This window comes from Pteropus medius, unplaced genomic scaffold (genome assembly GCF_902729225.1).
Source record: "Pteropus medius unplaced genomic scaffold, Ma_sr-lr_union100, whole genome shotgun sequence".
NCBI classification, from domain to species: Eukaryota; Metazoa; Chordata; class Mammalia; order Chiroptera; family Pteropodidae; genus Pteropus; species Pteropus medius.
In genome coordinates, this window is record NW_024340699.1 from 10,643,526 (window position 1) to 10,666,823 (window position 23,298).

Consider the following 23,298-nt stretch of genomic DNA (forward strand, 5'->3'; position numbering starts at 1 on the left):
GCCTAGAATTAATCAGCTGGGCCCGGACCACCCCCTCCACAAAAGCTCTCCGCTGGGTATGACTCTAGGGGAAAGGTGGCTGCAGGCTGGGAGACTCCCCAGCTGTGAGTCATCCACAGAATCAAATCTGACCTCCTCGGGGCAGTATTCACGGGGCCCTGCCCTCGCCCTCCGCCCAGCCCCATGCCCACCTTTCCAAGCCTAACTCGTCACTCTAGGGCAAACCCCTCCACCTTTTCTGTCCCCGGCTCATCTTCAGGTGTGTCTCCAACTCCACAGGTCCTAACCCTTCCAGGCGCAGCCTAGTCTCTCTGTCCATCGCCCCGGCATTCTCACGCATGTGCGTGCGCGCTCTTAAAAAGTCTGCCCAGTATCACCGGATACCTCGGTGGCCCTCGCGGATGCTAACTAAGGTCCTATAAGCGCCCCTTTGTCTCCCCCTGCGGCGCCGAGCGCAGTGACAGACGCACAGGAAGTGCTCAGAAACGGAGCTGGGGGTGGGGGGCAGCGCGCGGGGGCTCAGCCCGGCTAGGCGAGGTTCCCCCCACCCCCCAAAGAACAAGGGGCACCAGGACAGGAACCTGGAACCCCGAGTTCGGGGCCAGGCAGCTCCTCTGCGCCCTCCCGAGTCGTGGTCCCGAGTAACCGGAGCCGGCGCCCCGGGCCACCCACCCCCAGCGCTCTCACCTTGTAAACCTTGCCGAAGGCGCCGTCACCCAGTTCGCCCACGATCTCCCACACTTCGTTGGGGTCCACGTCCCGGCGGACGTGCTCATATTCGCGGGACTTTCTCTTCTCGAAGGTAGACAGGCGCAGGATGCGGCGGAAATTGGCGAAAGCCATGGCTGGGGGCGCGCGAGCCGAGGGCGAGGTGGCGCCGGCTCGGGACGAGGCTCGGGCGGCCGCGAGGAGGAGGGGCTGCAGGACGCCGCGGCGCTCGGGGATTCTCCCCAGACCCGCCTACCCCGCAGCCCGACCCCGGTCAAGTGCGCCCGGGGCTGCGCGCCGCGGGAGCACCCGGAACCGCTCGGGCGGCCACGGACCCCGCCCCAGCTCCGGCCGGTGCCCCGGGAAGCCTCCCCAGCGCCCGACGCACACGCGCAGCGCCCCACGCCCTGCCCGCGAGCCCCGGGACGCGTTCTGGGACTCGGCTCCGCGCCCGCCCACCGGCCCGGCTCCACCTGCCGCTCCCCGGCAGCGCCCGCAGCCCCCCTAATTGGCTGCGGGCGCTCCCCGGCCCCGCCCGTCGCCGCAGGGCACTCTGGAAAGTGTAGTCCCCTGCGCGCCGCGCGCCCGCGAGCCCAGGGCGGGGCTTTGGAGAGCTGAGGGAACCTCTTGACGGGCTGTCCCGAACCCGAGAGGTCAGCCGCGCCGCGGGGCTCCCCAACTTCTATGGGAACGAGAGGGGAAGCGAACTGGCTTTCCGCGCGCGCCCGCCGATTGTTGTCCGAGGGCCAATGAGGTGGAGCGACATCAAACGCTGACTCTGCCCCGCAACTACACCGCGCGGCTGCTCCGCGAGCCCCCACTTTTCAGGTGGGGACGCGCGGCAGGCAAGGGCTCCAGCCCCGGGCGAGGAATCCTGCCCGCGGATCCGGCGCGGGCTGCTCGGCGCGGTGCTGCCTCCTGCTGCACGAAATGCTGCGCCCTTGCGGCCGCCGCCGGTCCCCGGAGCCCCGGCTTCCCGGCCGTTTCCTGCTTCCCAGGGGCTCCCTCGCCGGCCGGGATCAGAGAGCTGGGGGAAGTGCTGCTTTGGGACCTATCACATCCTTCAGGATGGATCTTCAGATATGTTTGTATATTGAATAAACAGTTTCCGATTCTTAATTTCCCAATTTAAAAAATGAGCTCATTACAGATTAAAACTAAAATCTTCTCTGACCACCATCATCCTCGATCCTGGTTGACTCGCTTCGTTGCCACTTACCTGCTTGTGTCCTGTACATACAGCAGGTAAATGGGGGTTGTTTTGTTAGACTCTCCACTTTTACGGGGCCACAGGCTTTCTTTTGCCCCATATCCCCCCCACCCCAACACACACACCAGCCCATTTCAATGAAACCCTCTACGCTTCTGATTCCTTCTTCAGCTTTTCAATGCTGCAATGATCTCATCCCTCAAATCGTTAGTGAGGAATTTTATCCACGTAACATAGCCTATCACATTACTAAAATCAGAACCGCTCTGAAACAGGTTATAGAACAGAAATTATTTGTCCTTGATAGTTTTGAGAAACCTCCCCATAAAACATGAGTCAGGTATCTTTTCTTAGCATTTCATCATTGATTACTTTCTGGTTATTGGTTATAGGTATTGAATGATTCACATTTTTAACTCCTTTAGTCAACTTTTCTAAAAGAATTATTCTATTTCTCTAAATCTGTTCAAGATAATGCACTAGCCACATGTGGCCATTAAGCACTCGAAATGTAACTTGTCCAAACTGACATATGCTGTAGGTATAAAATACGCGGTTTCAGAGTATATAAAATGGATTTATGATTTTACTTATCTGTGGAATCAAAAAAACCTGAACTCATAGGAACAGAGAGTACATTGGTTGCCAGGGGTGGGAAAATGGGTGAAGGTGGTCAGAGGGGACGAACTTCCACTTATAAGATGGTAAGTCTTGGGCATCTAATATACAACGCGGTGACTCTACTTAGCAAAACTGCACTGTGTACTTGAAAGTTCCTAAAAGAATAAATCTTGAAAGTTCTCACCACAGGAAACAAAATAGTAAAAACCTGAGGTAACAGATGTGTTAACTAGCCTTATTGTGGTAATCATTTCACAGTATATACATGTGTCAAATTATCACACTGTACACCTTAAACTTATACAATGTTATGTCATTTATATCTCAATAAAGCTGGAAAAAAGATTGTAAAAGGATTTTTTTAATATTTTGATTACAAATTGAAATATTTTAGATACATTGGGTTAAATAAAATGTTTTCAAAACTAATTTTACTTTTTTTAAATGTAGCCATTAGAAAATTTAAAATTACATGTGACATGTCTGTGGCTCACGTTATGTATTTATTGGATAAAGCTAATTTAATTTTCAAATTATTGGCATAGAAGTTGTATACAGTAGTCTTATATGCATATCAATTTCTCCCATATGATAGTTTCCTTTCTCATTCTTAATATTTAAAATCTTTTTTTCTCCTTATCACACTTGCCAAAACTTTTGTTTTTATTGGTCTTTTCCTAAAACCAGCTTTCACTCTAGATCTAACTACTAGTTTATAGAAAGTAGAGGAGACAGAGGAACATGTTAACCCATTGGAGATAAAATCTGCAAAAACAGACTGTTTTCCTCTACATGACAATCTGGACTCTTTAACAATTAAATTACATGAAAAATAAAAGACAGGAAGGCAGAACCTCAAGATACTTGTGAAAACAGTCTAAATGTAGTAATTGGTCTGTTTGGGGTCCTGACTTGAATTCACCTATTGGAAAATTTTTAAGGTATAGAAATGTCTAATCACTGTTGCCAACTATAATTAAAATTCAAATTTAAAAAATGTTAAGAAACAATTAAGGAAATTTGAATGCTGACTGGATATTTGATAACATTAGGAAATGATTGTTGTTCGTTTTTAGGTGTAACAATAGTATGTGATTATGTATTTTTTTTAAAAAGTCACTTTGAACTATATACTCAAATATTTAGATGGAAAGTCATGTCAGAGATTTGCTTCAAAACAATCTAGTGATGGTGGTGGTGGGTGGGGGGAGTAGAGATGAAACAAGATCGGCCCCGAGATGATCATTTTTGAAGCTGGCTGATGATTACATGCAGGTCTATTATACTAATTTACTTTAGGATATGTTTTAAATTTTCCATTATGAAGAACATAAAAGAAAAAAAGGTCCCGATTATACTAACCAAGTTTGCTTTGCTTTTCATTTCAACGATTTGTGCTTTGGTCTTTATAAAAAATTTTCTTCTTTGGTTTTATTTTACTTCTTCTAGGTGGTCCTTGTAGTACTTCTTTTGTGTATTTTTCATTTTTTTCTTGTTTTATAGTAAGTGCATTTAGGCTATAAATACTCCTCTAAGAACCACTTTGGCCGCACAGCATAAGTTTTCATGTGTATATTCTCCTGTTCATTTCCAAACAGGCTGTGAATTGTTTACAACTTGTTATATTTTAGTGACAGAGAAATAATCCAGTTATCAAGAGATTGAGGACAATAAACGTCTACAGCAAAGCTGAAGAACTAGGAGGAAGCTGTTGTAATACAATTTTTTCAACTACAGCTGACATTCAATATTAGTTTTAGGTGTACAGCATAGTGGTCAGACATTTATATAAGTTACAAAGTGACCCTCCCTTTAGCCATTATTAATTTTTCATTGATTGTTTTCTATGTTTTGTTTTGTTTTGTTTTTAAATCTAGGAAGACCTTTCCTACCAAAGTTTCTCTTTATCCAACATTCTAATTCCGAGGCAGAATTCTCTATTCCCTTTCAGGTTGCTAGAGTCTTTGGCTTAAAGAGCACCCAGATGAAGCTGAAAGAAGGGTCGTTTCTGTGGTACCTCTACCTGGACAAACTGTACTGCTTATTATCCGTGAGGAACGTGAAGGCCCTGGTGGAGTATTTTCACCTTCTTGATGTTCACCACAACAACACGTTGAATGGTCAGTACCTTCAGAAATGTTTCCTCTGAGTCATTACCTGGTTTTTAATCACCAACTGAGACCTGAGGCTGTTCAGTAAGGAGAATAACATTTCTGACCTAGGAAGACCAGGTGCTATAGGCATAAAAAATTAAAAATAAGGGATTGTAAACTGACAAGCTCCTTGCAATCTGTGAGGTCAACCAAGGGTTGCCTCGCCTAAAAAATAAATAGATAAGATTGCTGGCTCTGGGGTTAAATCCTGGCTCCACCCATTATTCTTTGGTGATTTGGAGAACACATCATCACCCTCCTTAAGTCTCATTTTCTTCATCTGTAAATGAGGATTCTAATAATGGAGTCCATCTCATACTTGGGAAAAAAAATTAAATGAGATAATGTATGGAAAATTCTTAGCCCATCGTAAGGACTTAATGTTTGTTATTAGAATTATTCCTGGGGGCTGAGCCCCACTCCGGCGTTAACCCTGAAGACCCCCCTCAGCCAAGACTTCTCTTTTTTCAAATGAGAAGTTTGAATCAGATAGATGAGCTGCAAGATCTCTTCTAATTCTTGGTACTTATGACTGACCAAAAAGTATGGATGATCTCAACCTTGCTTTTGAATGCACAAACTAACAGAAGACCAATTAAAATACTTCAGTTTTTTGGGGGGTGGACTGGGTATAAATAAGGTATCCTATCCATCCATTGTGACCTGAGAGACATAAATGTCATTTGTGAATAAGGGGTTTCTTCCATAAAGATTTTTAAGAGTTCATTCAATCTTTAAAAACTAAGACACCATTTTCTCACAATTTCATGCCTGTTTTTCTCTTTACGTATAGATTTACACAGGGTATGACACCAAATCTTTGTAATAACCTGGCCATAGATAAGGCAACTGTAGGGCTCCTAACCGTAAAGAGAAAAAAAAGCTGGAACTGAAAGCCACAGCTTTCTGACTCCAAAACCCACACCCTGAGTCTCACCGGAATGTTTGCGAAGAAGAGTCTGGTCTCCCTAGTAACAGAATCACCCCCTGATGATGCAATCAATACCCAAGAGGTAGTCGTGCTCATGTCTTCTGGTCACCAAGGGATTGGAGAGTGACCTGAAAAAGCAAAGGCACAGCCTGAAGCTTTTTTGCCTTCCAGGGAGGCTCCATGACTTAAAGCCTTAGGGACCTGAGTAGGCCAGAGCCAGCTGGTTAAAAACAGTATTTGTTACGTAGCTACTAAGTCCACACTAAAACATTTCTCAAAGACCGACTACACAAACGTCACTGTGTATATGTGACATGGTGTGTGGTCCCCACATGCTCATACCTGGTGGGGCATACAGAAGGAACATCAAGAAACCACCAGAAGTCCCCACATCATGACATTGTGACAATTGGTTCACTGTGCTCTTGGCTAGCTTTAACTGGGACTCCAAACTACATGGATGTTTTATGTATTTAGTGGAGCCATATCTTATGCAGGAGATAGCTTCCGTAACTAGCGGGCAAAGGGAAAGCAGGTATAGACAAAGTTACACATGAAAATTTCTTAAGCAACTATGGGCAATTAGTATATACAACTGTATGAATGTTTTCTTCACATTTGTTTCTTCCATCCTATGAGACAGATGATTAGTAAGTGGAATTTCAGGTAAAACCTTCCCTGTCCTTTAAATCACAGTATTTTTTCTTCTTAGTATACGATTGACTGCATTAACTAATGCCCTTTTCACCATGGGAAGAGCAAGGCTGTAGAGTCAGGCAGACCACATTTAGATCCCAGCTCTGCCACTCAAAGCCTGGTCACAGCAGCCACATCTCCTAGGAGCTTGTTAGAAATGCAGACTCAGTCCCAAGCCAGATTTCCTGAATCAGAGCCTGCATTTTTACAAGATCCTCAAGTAATCAGTATACCTATTACAGTTCAAGCAGCATTAAAACAGACTAGTTACTATCCAAGGCGCATTATAAAATGGTGTGATGCCGCTTTCTCTGAAGGGTTGTGCCATTTAAAGTGACTAGCACTTAAGGTGCTCAATAAAATTGTTTCTTTTCTCATAGCCAAATGCATTCACTTTAATCCAAGCATGAGGAATACTGAGACGTTCGTAGAAGAGAAACGATTTTTTAATTTCTCGTTTTCACCATTATTTCTACAAGTGAAAGCCCCAGGTGAAATGTCAGCTTCTCCAAGTTTCCTCAGTCTCTAGTGAGAATTAAGCTTCTTTCTTCCAGGTACGACAGCGGTCCCCAACCTTTTTGGCACCAGGGACCAGTGTTCCTATGAGAATCTAACGCCTGATGATCTGAAGTGGAGCTGAGGCGGTGATGCTGGCGCTGGGGAGCGGCTGCAAATGCAGATGAAGCTTCGCTCACCCACCCGCTGCTTACCTCTTGCTGTGTGGCCCGGTTCCTAACAGGCTGTGGATTGGTACCAATCCGCAGGCCAGGGCTTGGGGACCGGATGTACAAGAAGCACACTGTGGCTTTTATTGGTTACCTATACACACTTGTCCGTGCCATCGAGTGTGTGAGCTGGGGTCAGGAACAAGCCCTTCGCACCCTCATTATCCACAATTCCAGGCACAGTGCTTCTTCCACAAAGCTCAAGGGCAGTTAAGGTCTGAGGAATCATGGAAGGTATAGTGGCGAGGCCAGAAATTATCATTATTACTATTCCCCGGTCACAAGCTCCCAATACCACAACCATTTATGTGGCTCCCAGTTATCTGGCACTGTGGAACTGTTTGAGAATAATCCACGTCCTGTCTCCCACCATTATAGATGTGCTGTTCTATCACTTCCTTCATCACGTGACTAATTTGAACCGGAGACAGATCATGATTGTGTTTAACATGTTGGACTGGAATGCTATGGGCGAGATTGCTTTTGACCAGTTCTACATGTTAGTTTGCATCCTGCTGGCACAACAGGTGAGTACAACCTACCCAGGTGCCCAGTGAGAATTAAGTCAGGGTGTGGGGCAGAGGACGCCAAGCTTGGCAGCTGCCACCATCTTGCTGGAGGTAGCACTGAATTAAGAATATACCAGAATGTTCTTCCTTTCACTCGAAACAGGAAGAAAAAAACTCAGGGAAGAGTTACTTTTGGTTCTTGAATGTTCCATCTATAGCCTATGCTCCCTTGCTGCCTGTGCCCATCTTCAGCTCTCCGCCGCTGCCTTTCTAAATAGATGCCACCCTGCCACGTCTGCCCATGGCATGCCCTTCCTTGCCTGTTCTAGCTCATGATAAAGAATCACCAGTAATCCCATGCACCTCACTGCAATGATCCTCTTTCTCTCAGAGAACTTTCTGGAGGAGAGGAATGATGGAGATGACAGACAGCTGGCTCTTCCTTGGGTCCCACCTTACCTTATATGTACCTTCGGTATGCATTTAGCCATTTGCCATTCCTTGTCTTCATTTTATCACCAGTGCTGCGATGTTTCAAGCGTAGATTTTTGCTGAACGTAAGGAAACGCGTTCTAGTGACCAGATTTCAGTCTAGCAGAACTAATCACTGCAGGTGGCATAAGTCCCCCTTGAAGGCAGATGCTAAAGCAGGACCTTTTCAACCCTGAGCTTCCATGATTTTGCCTTTCGCTTCTGGCTCTCTCGGGAATGGACTAGGGAATGTAGGAGTCTTGATGTAGCAAGTTTAGAAGTAGCACCAAGAGCACTGTTTCTTGTCTTGCATCTTTCTCTCAAAATAGAACCACTTGGAAGAGCAATTTATCTTCCGCCACTCCCGGCCTGTTTTTGAGCTGCTTGACCTGGATGGGGAGATGAAAATTGGTCCAGAAAACTTCCACATGTACAACTTCCTCTTCAATATTAAAAAGCAGGAACTCAGAGAGCTCTACAGTGACTTTGACGTGACAGGTGACTGTGTAAGTGCAGATCCCTAAAGTGGGGCCTGGCAGCCTCTCTGTCCAAAGGCAGAGGACAATGTCCTGCTACGTACAGTAGAGATCAGGGAAGAGATGGGTGGGGAAAACCTGCTTGAGTGTGGTACGGAGCTAGGATCAGGAAAAACCGGAGAGATATACAGGCCTGTGGAAGAGACAGGACTGAATAACTAAGTGGTACATCACATAATGCAGATACGAAATTACAAAAGCTTAGAGAAGAAAATTTTGCTTAAAAGTTGTTTAGAGAAGGAACTATACTAATTCGGCAGGAGTTGGTGTTGGGGAAGGGCATATACATCTGAATAAGTAGAAAGGAAGAAATTCTATAATGGGAACGCACGAGCAAAATCCCGAGAGACAACTGTGGTGAAGATAATGAATTCTACCTAAAGAGGAAGCAAGTGGGAGCTAAGGTGGGAAAAGACGGCTCACCCTGTGAGGAACCTCAGATGCCAGCCTCAAGTGTGTGGACTTGACACTGTAGAAGTAAAAGTGACCCTTGGTTCCTTTAGAGTCTACGACAGACTCTGTTCTTGGCTCCTAGACTACAATCAGATAACAATTTTGTCCTAATTACTGAGCCTCTTTTAAGTTTCCAAGTTTTAAAATGAGAAATGATTACAACCCTGCTGTCATCTGAAAGTATCGAGTCCTTCCTGAAATAATTTTTCTTTTCTCCCCCCAACAAAAGCGTCTTAATTACAAGGAATTTAAGCTGTTTACTATCTTCACCATGGACAAATACCAGGAGATGAAGAAAGCAGAGAAAGAAAAAGAGAAAGAAAGAGAAGACTCTGCTTAAAAAGAAAATGAAGTTACATGAATGAAGTTAATGTGAGTCAAAAAGAGTCTTCTTGGAATAAATCAATCTGAAAGAATATAAGTAATTACAACTATTAACATGTCCAAATATAAACTTGGAGCACCAAAGCGGACATCTTTACACTGACTGTGATATACGAAGGGTTCAAATGAGTGCTCCTCAGGCAGCAGGTTAACTCTAAACATCTTCTGACCTCACAATAATGTGATGTGCAATAACCATTTTCTCTTTGTCCACATGTCCCAATTCTGCTTCTCCTTTTCAGATCAACCCCTTTCATTAGGTCCCTGTGTCTCCACATAATCACCAGCCCTTATTGGAGCTAAGCAGTTGAAAGGTAATGCATTCTCAATATTTGTCACTAGTGGTCTGATACTTTTAGAATCCTTTCTATTCTCCCAGTCCTTAAACTAAACCTACCTGGATGCAAGATACTTCAAACTGGCAAATGGTGAAGTGTCTCAAACCATAAGGGAAACGGACTTTTAAGAACATGGGGGCTGTGGCTGTGTTCTTCTTAGAACCTGAATTACTCTCACGAGTTAGGTGCTTAAGCAAATGGACCAGATCTACTAGGGTAAAATAATTACTACGTTCCCTGAGTTTAATTTTTTATATAATGCCTTGAATAATTTTTAAATGTGTTTAACACAGGACTTGTGAATGCTCCCTGATTGTGCTGTCATGCTGATGATGATAAAGACCACTCAGTAAGCACTTGTTACGGGTCAGGCAGGTGCTTTAAATGCGTGACTCATAATCCTCTGAATTCGGTGTTACCCTCGATTTACAGATGAGGAAACTGAGGCCTATAGAGAGTAAGCACCTTACCCGAGAACATATGGCCCACTAGTGGTAGGACCGGGATTCAAATTCAAGGTCAATTAGATGGATGCCTGTGCTTAGAGCAAGTGATCCGAGTAACTCGTTTTCGCAGATTCCGTTTAAATCTTAAGTTTCGTTTCACTGGCTCAGAAATTCATCCACATCTAATGTGCTAATGACCACATCTCCTCCTATCATGAATTTCTGAGGAACGAGTTTAGCAATTAAAGAAATACAGCTTGCTTACTATAAACGAAGTATTTCTTAAGTATACATTACGCAACATAACTGACCTTAAGGCATTCAAGTTCAAGAGGATAGTCATCATCAAGGATCAGTGTCAATTGCAACAGATAATGCTTGTCTAAGATTGTCATTCTTGCTCTAGAAGACATGGGATTGTGGTAACATGCTTATGACCATTAGTAATATTTAGCAGCCAAATCACCTCCCTCTTCCCCGAAATGGTGCTACAAAAACTGAACGGAGCTAGCAAAACAAAACAAAACAAAAACGAATCAACAAGTCATTTGACTTCTCATGTCTGATTTAGACATGGAAATTGTGAAATCAAAAAGTTGCAAAGCATCTCACTTAGAACAGTGTTCTCCCCGTCCTCTGATTTGGTGATAAGTCTGCAGTTATTCTCTAAGAACACCTTCTGGCAAAAAGGTTTGGACGCTACTACACTTACACAGAGTATTGGACCGAGAGACTAGTACAATCTGGCTGGAAAATGTCAGCTAGAGATCATGTGTCGTTTCAAAGGGTCTTACCACTAAGCTTATTTTGGGACAGGTTTCTGCTTCTTTTGTGGCAGTCTACATGGCTTTTGCTACCAGACAGCCTTAGGATCCAGGCGTAGTTCTGGAAGGAGAAACTGCAACGTCTTAGGAAGACTTCTTTCCCGTTTTCCAATGGGAACAATCCCGAGATATGTAAAGGGTAACCACAGCATATGTTTTTTCAGACATGGTCTCTAAGGCAATGAAGGTACTATATAATCTATTGTTTCAGAATGGGGGCAGTGAGAAAGGAGGGAGAGCCAAAGATAATAGGTATAGGATTTAATTTGGGGTAAATTTTAAACTAAAATTTAAATGTTTAAATTATTTATTTCAAATTAATTGAAAATAAGTTAATATAAATTTAAGAAGTGGAGTTTGAGACATGACCAGGGAGTATAGTTTTCCCCTCATTCCTAGATATGAACCGGGTGACTATAAAAGTACCCTGATCCAACTGTCAGGTTCCTGTCAAGAGCATTTTTATCATCTGTGTGGTCCCAGAACGGAATCAGGAAACTGAGCATTTGCTTCTGCTGAGCCCCAACTGAAACTCGGTGTGAAAACTAAAATTCAATCACCTGTAAAGTGGCACTCTTTTGGGACTAGGAGCACAACAAAGCAATCTGTCAATGTTCATTTTAGGACTTTTTTTTCCTCGTTTATATTATGTGACTTAAAATGTGTTTGTGGGTATACTTAAATTAAGTTTCGTTATGTCCACACTGAGTCAAACTACTGTGATTTCAAGGGTACAGCTTAACAGACCAAGTACATTTGGGTACGTTTTGCATAGCAATAACACTAGATTATTACTGTCACATTCACGTTAGACTTATTTGGTCAACAAAGCATGTGCTTTGCTTGTTCAGGGGCCTAAGCAGATGGGGAGGAGCCGCACTTGCAGGGGCAGGTGACAGGCAGGTGACGGGAAGGCTTGACTGAAGAGATGACTACAGTTCCAGCCCAGGGCCAGGGGACGGGATCCTCCACGATCTCTATCCAGCTACAAAGAGGAAAGAAATTTAGGGGAAGCTAACTATGCAAAGTGAAATCGCTTTTTTTCTACCAGTCCTTAGTTCTCACGCATTATCATCACAGGCCTCATGCCAAAAACAAAGATTAGAAAAAGGCCAAACCAAATAGGCTGAGATGGGGGTTTACCAATGTGAGCAGCCCGTGCTGGGCCAGAGAACAGAAACCACAGGGGACTGGCCACAAAGGAGTTCTCAGCCACACTCCTCATCTCTCTTTTAAATCAGTAAAAATACCAAATCACAGCATTTGAGAGTTGGACACAAGGTGTATTTGCTCATTTTTCCAATTAATAAGAAAAGACCATTAAAAAAGTATAGTCTTAAAGTGTCATAGAGTGATTTTTTTCACTTCAGTGGGAAACAGATGAAAATGATTCAATAAGTAGTATCAGGAAAAGGGAGGTGGGCAGCTGGAGGAAAGTAAATCTGGGCTGCTACTCTGTTCCCTGCACCAAAAGAAACTCCATATAATGGAACTATTTAAAAAAATACATGAGGAAAAACTTTTTAGACTCTCAGAGTGGGTAAGACCTACAAGACTGATAGATCTCACCATACAAAACTTAAAGTTTGCACGTGATAACTTACACAAAAACAAAAACAAATGATAACACATGATGGAAAATGACTAATTTCCTTAATATCGAAAGAATATTTACAAATCAAGAGGAAGAAGACCATAATGCACTAGGAAGTGGGCAAACATAAACAGAATTCACAGGGGAAAAAAATACCAATGGCCTTAAAAATATACAGTAAGAGGCTAAACTTCACTCAAAGGAAAAACACTCAGTAAAAACCACAGGACACAGATTTTTCACTTAGATTGTTAAAGATCAAAAGGTTGGTCGGAAATCAGGGCAGTCACACTGCTATGGTATTAAACTGGTAAAATCTGTTTGGAAGGCGATTCAGCAGCTACTGTCTAAGCGTAGCTACTGTCTGACCTGGCAGCCCGCCCTCTTCAGGAGTGCGTGCGGTAGATGCACAGAGTCGCTAAGATGCAGCTATGGAGAAGGACGTTTCATGGCTGCACCGTTTACAGTAGTAAGACTGGAAACGGCTAAACTGACCAGCGGTAAGTCTGAAATAACTACGGTGCTCCAGGACAATGGAATATTACTGCAGCACGAGGCGGAATGAAGCAGAGCTAACTCTACTTCTGTGAAACAATCTAAGAATCACCATTTTAGAGAAAAATGAAAGGTGTAGAGTATACGAATTTATGGAAAACACGGTAGGGTGGGTGAATATACATACTCACATACACTAGCTCAGTGGTTCTCATGTGGGATTCCCAGGCCAGCAAGAGCAGCATCTGGAAACTTTTAGAAATGCAAAATTATTGGGCTCCACTCAGATCTACTAACTTGGTACTTCTGGGGGAAAAGATCCAGCAATCTGTGTTTTAATAACCCTCTAAGTAATCCTGATGCATGCTCAAGTTTGAGAACTATTATGCTATCTTTAAAGATACCCAGAAAACTGGTAACAGCTGTTACTCTGGAGAAAAGAAACAGGAGATAAGGAATAGAATGAGGGAGAGACTTTTCGCTTGGTACGTTGGCCCTTCTTCTCCATGCATATGTGTCACCTATTTTAAATAAAAAATTAACAATCAGAACCTGCCACTTTGATCCAAAATGAACAGGAAATGAGCTCAGTGCTTCTGAAAAACTGAATTAGGTTTTGGTTTACAGCACGATTCTTAAAAGAAATAATGACCTATTTCAGACCAAGATTTCAATGCAGAAGATAAAGCATATCTATAAATGACCATGTACGGTTTGGCATAGCAGAGCCTAAGTCTGGTGATAATGAATTTGTTTTTTATTGAACTGAGGTTTTATAAAGGAGGAAAACCTTTTTAGAGGTTTTATTCATATGAGGCAGATTACCCTAATTGTAGAGAGTAATAACAATTAAAAACCCAAAATAAAGGCAAAGACAAAGGGAAAAATTGAACATTTTTTTTTAAAAAAAGCACAAAAACCCTACATACTAAAATTGTACACATCAAGTATTGGTCCAATCTTATACCAATCTATTTACAATTAAACAGCACCATGGTTTTCTTACCTAGGTTAGTTAAACATGCCCAGAAAATTGTTATTATTCAAAGTATATGTTCCTTAAAATAAACTCTTGAGAGCTCAAATCCTCGACAGACAAAAAGACCTTTTATCAACCATAAATTACTTATATAGCCAAATTTACTTAAGAAAAATAGATTTGAACACTTTTTTCCAGTTAACAAACTTTGAGAGATGTTGCTATTCGATGTGACACACAAATTAACAAAAGCTTTTTGATGAAAGGGCATTATATTGAAATACCCTCATACACCTCCACCTCCATATATAAAAATACTCCTTTGGAATTAATGCTGCTTTATCCTCTTGAATTTAGATTTAATCGTCATCAAACCTAAATTAAATGTAGCCACAATCTTTAAAACAATTGCGTGAATAGGCGACGTAGTTAAAGCTCTCAGAAAAATGGTGTTACAATTATAAATATTGAATCTAACAGGCTATAGGAAGTGTAATACCGTTTTAAACATTACATTTAAACTAATTAGCAACTTCATTTTGCTATTTAAATTAATAATGGTGCTTCACATCCAAATAGGTATGGAGGTTTGATAATTTCCCAACTGCAAACAGTGGTAAGTGCCTTCCTCCTCTACTTTTCCATCTCATGGACAATCAGGGGTACGGGGATCATGTGGCAGCCCACCTCTTATGGAACCGAACCAACCTTGAAAAGGCTCCAAATTAAATATCCTCAGTAGCTTGACTCCAGTCACAGTACAAAAGAATCAGGTTATCTTACCAGATTTTTCAGTCCTCTATAAATGAATTTGCAGATGGTTCTTAATTTGCCTCTTTGCTAGGAAAGATGAGAGAGGAAAATTATCATCCACCATACCTACGGTAACCGTGAACTGGAAAGCACTGAAGTATCAAGCAACATTTCACCATTTGGTTTCACGGCTGATGTCTAAGTGATGTCAGTAAATCTTTCACCTTAGTAAATTACGAGTTGAAATTTTCTCTAGCAGACTGAAAATAGGCACAATTCTCCCAGGCACAGAATGGTTTTCCTCACACACTTGCTGCAGATTAGGGAGAAGAGAGAATTACTTTATTATGCAACAGCGGGAGTGGCCGTGCGTGATCCCTCGCGCTTCCTGGCCCAGTGTTCATTCATTTGGGGGCACAGTTAGCTGAAACGTTCCAAGCAGAGTAGGGAGAACTAAGGCTTATATAGTACTGACCTTCTAAGCCTGGACGTGAAAAGAGCTTCGTTATTTAGACATTTCAAAATGCCTACGCAGTAAGAGGACAAGAGACTTTTCAACTGAATACCAGCTGAAATCAGAGATCTGATTGCATTGACTACATTATTGCCTAGTGTTCCAGAAGGGGGCCTGCCACCAACGTGTGGCAAGGCACCGAAACTTGGTGTGAATGTAAATAAAGAGCTCGACATGTGGGGATGGGGAAAGCAATACTGAGACAGAATCTGCCGGTCTCTGATCCGTTACGGCTAAATACTAACTGAGCAAAGAAGTAAGACCAGAGTAGAAGTGAACCTCAAATACTGCTCCTTCCAGTTTCCATTTCAGAAAGCTCAAGTTTTATGACTGTTATTGATGATTTCTGGAAATTAAATTTATTTTTATAAAAATTTTGTATTCACAAGGTGCTTGGTGCTGTTTTTCATGGATGCAATGTTCTATTTACAGTCCAAATCATTTAAATACAGCCATTACATAGTTGCTGGGTGTTTTAAAATAAATGGTTATCTATTTCTTAACTGCCCCTCGAATCAGAAATTATAATTACATGAGTCTCAAAGGCTAGCTCTTTGTGTTTTATTAATTATTTTTGTTGGTCTCCATCACAGATGGAATTTTTCACTGGTAATTCCTCAGAATGAAACCCATTCATACGGAATTCAGAGCAGTAAAAATAAATTTCACGCCACAGAGTAGGCAATGACAATAAAAAGGAGTGGGAGGGGTCTGGAAACCCGCCAACAGGACCAGCTCAGTTCTCGACTGGTGTCGGGTTTTGCAGAGGTTGGCTCATTATAACCTGTACGACATAGTCCTTTGGGATCTTCAGCTCCTCCAACTTCATTTTGTCAGTGAGAGGTCTGCCGGAAAAGAACCACCGCTGACCACTCGGCTCCACTCCTTCCGCTGCGTGGAGCCGCCTCTTCATGTGGTACACTGTGTCTGTGCTGCGGACCCCAAGTTTGAGGTCTCTGCCAGTGGAGAGGCGCAAACGCAGCTGACATTCATACCCAGAATTGGGAGGTGGCTCAGGAATATCCAGAGTCTCTATGTCGCTCTTTTCTTCTATCATGTTGATTGGTGGTGCCAAGCAGTAGACGGGGAGCTGGTATCTGTTTCCCAGTTCATCGTAGCACTCGGTCAGTGCACCTTCAGGAAGAAGATATGATTGAGAGTTTTATCTAAACGAATGCACTGTTGTTTACCCCTTGCAAAATGTTCAAGCATCTCTTGCTAGCTTGCCACTGTAGAGAAAAAGATTAAAATAAGGCCGATCACTGCCAACTGACCATCGATAATGATCGCTAAGGCCCATGACCAATTATTTGAGTGTTCATCTAATTTCACATTAACCAGGACCCTAGCTCCTCACCCTCACCTCTTCTAAGCCATTTCATATCTAATTCACATTCATTAAAAGAAAGCACACAAAATTCAAATTTACAAATATCACTAATGCTTAGACCAAATTAAGGGAAGATTCAAACTGCATTGGGATCTTTTTAAGAATCGGCTTCCTTAAAAAAAGCAAAAAACTATCTCTTAAGGCCAACTTCCCACAACGTAGTGGTCTAGAGCAGTTTTCATAGTGCCCAGACTTTCTAAGCTGAAGTACTTGGCCAGAGTCTTAGTTCAAGGAGAACACAACCTAGAGATGCCTCTGGATCACGGTTTATAAGAACTTCATTTGCACAATTACTCAGAAATGAGTGAGGTGTTTCATTTAACCCCCATCAGTCATTCTGTTACAGAAAAGCTATGGGTTAAAAAGAAAGAACAAGTCACCAGGGATGCACATGCACAGAGAAAAGGCCTCAGAATGAAAAAAACCCTGCCGACACCTTGATCTTGGACTTCTAGCCCCTAGAACTGTGAGAAAGAAATGTCTGTTGTTTAAAAAAAGTGGGGGGAGAGACAAAAGGGCTGTATGAAGGGCTCAGAGGAAGGAGAAACGCATTTATGGTTTAAAAGAAGGTATTAATAACTACGGTTTTAATAAAGCATTAACTGCATTATAATCACCAGGATTTCCCCCTGGGAAGCTTGAAAGCATACTTAATGAACGTTTTTTTATAAGGTTATTCATAATGTGTCCTTTGCTCAAGCTAGAACATTAAGGTCAGCTGATTTTCAGTTTGGATAAAACACAAAAACATCTACCATATTCAAAAACACTTAAACGTGGCCTAATAAATATGGGGAGCGGGACACTGAGAAACGCTTACCAATGAACAAATAAGTTAATCAACTGATCTCTGTGGTCATTATCAACAGGCTGAAAATACAAAGCATCGGAAATGAGACCGGAACCGTGGGTTCGATCAGGTACACCTTCTAGGTACATAATAGGGGCTGTGCTGAGAGCTAAGTCACGAAGCATAACACACGTGAAGCATAACACATGTGAAGCTCCCCGCTCCTGTTTCAAGATACTGCTCAGCCCAGGCTGTTCACTAATTAATCTGAACGCTGCCATGGCACTGGAGAAATGGATATAGTTGTGAGCAGCAGCAGTTTGCCACACTAGTAACCATCACACTGCAGTCCCAACATTATTTATAAAAAGAGGTGGAGTCATTTGTGTCAACTTCACTGTTTATATACTGTATTAGCCTAGTCCTGAGGCACAGAAAGCTACCAGTGCCTTTCAGATGGGCTGGCCATCGGGAGAACAGGAAGAGAAAGTGGAGAGTTCACTAAAGACATCTTCAGATACATATCCCAAAGACCGGGGGCCACGGCAGGCTGACAGGTTTGAGAGCATACTTACATAACTGTGCTGCTAGAAAACCATTCTCTTAGAGAGGCCTCATTCCAAATCATTACTTTTGGAATCAGGAAACCAAGATGAAATTCCAAATCTTGTTATTAACTAGCTGTACAGCCTTAAGCAAGATTCTTTAATCTGAAATACCCTTCTCAATCAGCAAAATGAGGCAGGGTCAAATTGACCTCTAAAGTGGTGTCCAGGTCACACAGATGCTTCTTCATTTTCATGTACCGTGACAGAAAACAGCAGGACTGCAAACCATAGCAGTCCAAGTGCAGGCAGAAAGGTGTCTTTACACGCGTAGGCTCGCTAGAAACCAGGGTGAGGTGTCACGGCAGTCTGTGCACTGTGCTCACACAGTAGTGCATGCCAATCTCAACACGCACATACAATCTAATAGGCACTGGGCTCTTCCTAGATCTGAATGCTCACTCCTCCAGCACAATGAAAAGCCTACTCTTTCCTTCTGCCCTTCAGCCCAGCAAGGCAGGGGTTCAGTTTTCACATCTCAAATGGGTGAGAATAAAAACTCCAAGGAACAGGTACAGCCAGACAGCTTATCTTCTTATTCCAGCTCAGGTAGAGCTCCCATCTATCTATAATGCTGGAAATAAGCTATCCAGCATCCGTATTACTTAGAAGCTCTCATATTTCATTTAACAAAGTTTTCTGGTTTATGTACTCATCCTTACTTCTGCCTGTCGAATTATAATCTGAGTTATAAATATGCTCTAGTTTTAAAGTAAAAATTAAACAGGGAAAAAATCCAGACCATGAAGCATGATTTAATTACATTTTTGGGCTATAGTTTTAAATATCTGGGAACATAAGGTATCAATAAAAATGAGCTCTGCTTACAACATAGCCCATAGCTGAATATACTCCAGAATTATATATTCAGAGCGGAATGGCTCCTTTGTAGGCCCAACCTCTTTTTAATAATATACTCCCAACTTCCTACTATCTACTGGCTCCATATCTCTTTATTAAAGAAAAAACTGCTCCACTGATAGTGACCTCCATCACACCACCTCTTTAGGACTTCACAAAGATCTCCAGGAAACAATCCTCACATTCCACAGAATCGCTGCACGAACATTTATTAAACACCTAGAATCGTACAGGGCATATCACTGGCACTGAGGGGAGGTTGTCCTTGAGCCCCAGGAAATGAAAATCAAGGTGAGCAGACACAACAGACCCACCGAAGATTTAAGTACAAATTTGATATGCTAAAAATCAAATGTAGAAGCTGAGGTATCACACACGTGACTAGAGCTGGTACAGTCAAGGAGAAGTTCTGTAGAAATCGTGTGTTCTGGGCATGACACAGAACACAAATGAAAGACATCCCAAGAAATATGAATGATAAGGAAATGAGAACGAGTACAACCTGAGTAGAGAACAGCAAGTGGCTTTGTTGAGGGGGAACATAGATTCGATGATGTAAAATTGCTAACTAGACAGCAATAGTGAGAACCTGACAGCAGAGTTCAGGAGCTGAGGCTGAACACGACGAGAGCTGACCAGAGGCAGCCGATGCAGGTGCACGAGTCGCACGTCCAGTAAATACTGAGGGCCCATCACGTGCCAAGCAATGTTCCAAGAAATAAGGTTATGTTAATGAACAAGACAAAGCCTGGAGATGATTTTATCATCTGTGTGAAGAGAGAATGACTGACTAGGTATCAGGGGACCTGCTCAAATGTTTGCCTGACTATGGCAATGGAAGGAGATGGACCTGAGGGGATCAATGGTAACTGGCAGGACCTAATGATAGGTTATGCGTGATGGAAAACAAAAAAGAAAGAATCACCTAAATAACAATGAGTGACAGAGAACTGAAGTTACTAGTCTTTGCTTACTGTCACCTGTGTCAGGTTGTGAGGTAACCTCGGTTGAATTATCTGCGGGTAACTGAAGAAGCATAGTCCTGGGAAAAGGGTAAAAGCAGTTTGTAGAGGAATAATTTCAAATGAAGAAGTTTAAACATAAAAGCAAACACTTAAGAGCGCTGACTACTGAATCTGTATGAGATGATGGGTGTTAAATAAGCTTCTTGTGATAACCATTTCACAATGTATGTAAGTCAGACCATCACGCTGTACACCTTAAACTTACAGAGTGATACAAGTCAATTATATCTTAATAAAACTGAAAAAGAAGAGATTACTAGCTGCAGCTGTCTAAGCACTTTACATACATTAACATTTAATCCTCGCAACAGCCCTATAAGTTAAGTCTTTATACTCCTTTTATAAATGGGAAAATCGGAGCAGAAAGAAGTAACTTGTCCAGGGTCACAGACGGTAAGTGACAGAGTGAAATAGTCTGAGTCCTGAAGAAGTAAATGTATAACAGAGGGATGAGACTACAGAGCTTGGCTCCCGGGTGAGTGATATGGTTAATGAAAAGGAGGAAATGCGATTGGAAAATTAAAAAAGGCAGATGACAAATACAAGAGGAATGATAAACCAAATATGAATGACAAGGAGCAAACAAGCAACAGTCCAAATGCAGCCCAACAACATATTTGCCAGTGATGTCAGCAACAGGTCAAAGAAAGGGGACCTGGAAGATGAGGCAAAAGAAAATGGTGACTAAGAGAAGCTTCAGTGCTGTGAGGCCACCACATGTAATGACAAATGGACATGCTACTGTTATTGTTTCGTCTACGATATTTATGAAGAATGTGCAAAAAACAGGGCGAGTTTAAAGATGGAGAGTTTTGCTTTAATGAAACCCTGATTTTAAGCACAAAGGGAAAGGAACGACTCTAAAAGATGGTAACGTGGGGATTTTTCCACCTTTCCAAAATCACTTTCCTCTGAGTTTTCATTCGCAATTTATAAAAGGTTTCGGTCATCCCCACCGGCCACTCAGGGAGCATCAGAGTTCATTCAGCGAGTCTTCACTAGCTCTAAAGGCATCCTAGCCAGGCCTGCTCACACTGCTCACCAAACATCCCCAGTGGAAGGACACTCTCTTGGCTTTTTTTTCCCTACTTCTCACAGACCCACCGTAGACCTTGAGACCCGGCAGAGACAGATGGCCACCGGGACAGATGACTGCCAGGGCACCGCCTCCCAGGGCAGGAAGCCCTGAACGCTCCCCAAGGTAGGGAGAAAGCTGCCAAGACTCCACCTTCTGTTCTGGTTTCATACATAACTTCCTGCAGTTGCTTTTATTTATCTTCTGTCTATATGACTGGCTGGCTCAGAGGTTCTATTTTCCTTGGTCAACTGTTTTATATGGCTCTTTTTAATTAGGCTGCAAAATACTTTACAAGAGTATAAAGATAAAACTAAATTACATGCCAAATAATAAAAATACCTTTACTAAATGCCAGAAAGTCTAACACTTTACTCTTTCTCAAGCATTCTTTCAAGTTAAAAAGAAAAATTGCTTTTTGCGGATTCAAAGGCCTCACCCCTTATTTCTCTGTTCAGTCCTATAAGAGTACAGCTCAGTCTTTTAAAATTTTCACCACATGAGATTTGTACAGCTCCATGAACAAATTTGTAGAAGTTAAAAACCAATTTTTGCTTAAGAAAGCTTCTGGGGATATGAAAATATTGTGGTGGTTTCACAAATTACACATGTCAAAGTTGATCCAATGCACACTTCAAATACATGCTGTTTTGCATACTTCAGTATATCTCAATACAGATGAAAATTTTAGTATTTAAAATACATGGGCAATCTCGTATTGAAAACTGCCTTCCCAAAATTAAGCGAGTAGCGTCCTGGAACCGTAAGGCTTTTGTCACATTGAGGGTTTCTTCCAAAGCCTATGGAAATGTCACCTTTATTCCTGACTTTCTTTTCTAACTGACCCAGAAGGCATGAACTCTTTCTCCTATGGCAGAAGAAAAGAAGGCCTAAGCACACTGAGTTGGACACAGTTAAAAAAGACAAGAACACAAAAAAAAGAATGGAAGGAGCGGAAGAGAGGTTAGACCTGTCATTCAGACAACCCCTGATGGAAGAACAGCGACTGGAGGAGCAGTGACTGTGGGAAGGAGCGGTGGCTTTGGAGTCAATCACGCCCAGACTGTAATTTAGATCCTAATTTTGGACAAATTCACTCTGTTTCCTTGAGGATTACAGTATCTACCTCAGAAAGTTTTTCTAAGGATTACATAAGAATACACATGCAAAATTGCCTAATATATAATAAATACAGCAAAAATCCTCAATAATGTCGCTTCCCTTGTCCCACAAGTTTTAAACCTCAGAACCAGGCTCATGCGGGAGAGCTCGCCACTAGGAATATCACAAAGGATCAAAGTTGCGTAAAGTCTGAGGCCGCTGCATTCTGCTTCATGGGATTCTCTACGAACCTGAATAACAATAACGTCCCAAGGGCCATAAGTACCCTTCATCCTGATCTCATGAGCAGTCTTTCAGGATGAACAAAGTACAGACTCTCTCATGCAAACGCTTTGCTGGGAACGATATGAGGCTTCTATCTGGTCGTCAAGCTTTAGGAGAAGAAAGTTTAGCTCTCTAGTTCCACCAAATTGGCCGTTAAGACTAGCATTCAAAAGCACAAAACTGGCCGTCTCCTCCAGCAAGCGGAGGTACGAAGCGGCTTAGCTTGTGTGTACTGCTACAGTCATATGACGGTTAGACCATGATTAAGAGCTTAGGAAACATTTTGCCACATTTCTAAGGGGACACTGATCTTTAATTCCAGCTCTTTAAAAGGGACAGAGGAACAGACCAGAAGCACTTGGACACGGTGGTTTATTTAAAGCTGACCTGGCTTTACAGAAGGGGGTGGAACATACCTCCTGGGACCAGGTCAGAAGCCCTGCTCTCCCTCCAGCCCCCGCGCCCAGAGGCAGAGGAAGGAGGCCTTCTGCAGAGACCAGCCTGTGACTCAGGGGCGGCCCCCACCTCAGCTATTTCAGGGCCTTTGTTCCTCCAACTGAAGAAAAACGGTGACGGCAGCAGAGGAGTGGATAACTTCACATTTTATAATCTCAAATCACTTTTGTTTCTTTGGGGAGAGGAAAAAGATATAATAATTAATTTATGATTACTCAGTCACCAGATCCTTTGCTAAGGCTCAGTTTCATGTTTAAATACAACAGTCTGGTGAAAATCCTGTCTACCATGTATGTGAAATACATCTTCATCTTTCGTTCCTAAGCTTTACGTTCATGAGTTAATTTACCAATTATCAAATGACAAATTT

The 23,298-nt window shown here is 42.5% G+C and overlaps 3 protein-coding genes across 6 annotated transcripts in view; 1 reads left to right on the forward strand and 2 right to left on the reverse strand.

The window, feature by feature from the left end:
- The window catches only part of STK10 (serine/threonine kinase 10), an 88,349-nt gene extending 87,304 nt beyond the window's left edge, over positions 1-1,045 (reverse strand). The window contains exon 1 of the mRNA XM_039877812.1: positions 688-1,045. Within this exon, the coding sequence (XP_039733746.1) occupies positions 688-843 (156 nt within the window). The 5' untranslated portion in view covers positions 844-1,045. The remainder of the gene's footprint in view (positions 1-687) is intronic.
- EFCAB9 (EF-hand calcium binding domain 9) lies at positions 1,026-12,336 on the forward strand. 4 transcript variants are annotated; one of them, XM_039877911.1, is made up of 5 exons: positions 1,026-1,953; positions 4,491-4,659; positions 7,423-7,571; positions 8,354-8,530; positions 9,243-12,336. In XM_039877911.1, exons 2-5 carry the CDS (start codon positions 4,524-4,526, stop codon positions 9,351-9,353), a joined length of 573 nt encoding a protein of 190 aa, XP_039733845.1. In that variant the 5' UTR covers positions 1,026-1,953; positions 4,491-4,523; the 3' UTR covers positions 9,354-12,336. The 4 variants fall into 4 exon arrangements, with proteins under 4 accessions (XP_039733845.1, XP_039733839.1, XP_039733853.1 ...); XM_039877905.1 differs by having other exon boundaries at positions 1,026-1,796; XM_039877919.1 differs by having other exon boundaries at positions 1,026-1,536.
- Positions 12,337-13,833: 1,497 nt separating this feature from the next.
- Positions 13,834-23,298, reverse strand: part of UBTD2 (ubiquitin domain containing 2) — a 40,047-nt gene continuing 30,582 nt past the window's right edge. Inside the window, exon 3 of the mRNA XM_039877933.1 lies at positions 13,834-16,474. Coding sequence (XP_039733867.1) covers positions 16,077-16,474 — 398 coding nt within the window. The 3' untranslated portion in view covers positions 13,834-16,076. The remainder of the gene's footprint in view (positions 16,475-23,298) is intronic.

Coding starts and splice junctions, on each gene's coding strand:
- EFCAB9 (XM_039877896.1), top strand. CDS start 4,386: ATGTTTTGTTTTGTTTTGTTTTTAAATCTAGGAAGACCTTTCCTACCA. Junction 4,660..7,422: donor CCACAACAACACGTTGAATG/GTCAGTACCTTC, acceptor CCACCATTATAG/ATGTGCTGTTCTATCACTTC. Junction 7,572..8,353: donor GCATCCTGCTGGCACAACAG/GTGAGTACAACC, acceptor CTCTCAAAATAG/AACCACTTGGAAGAGCAATT.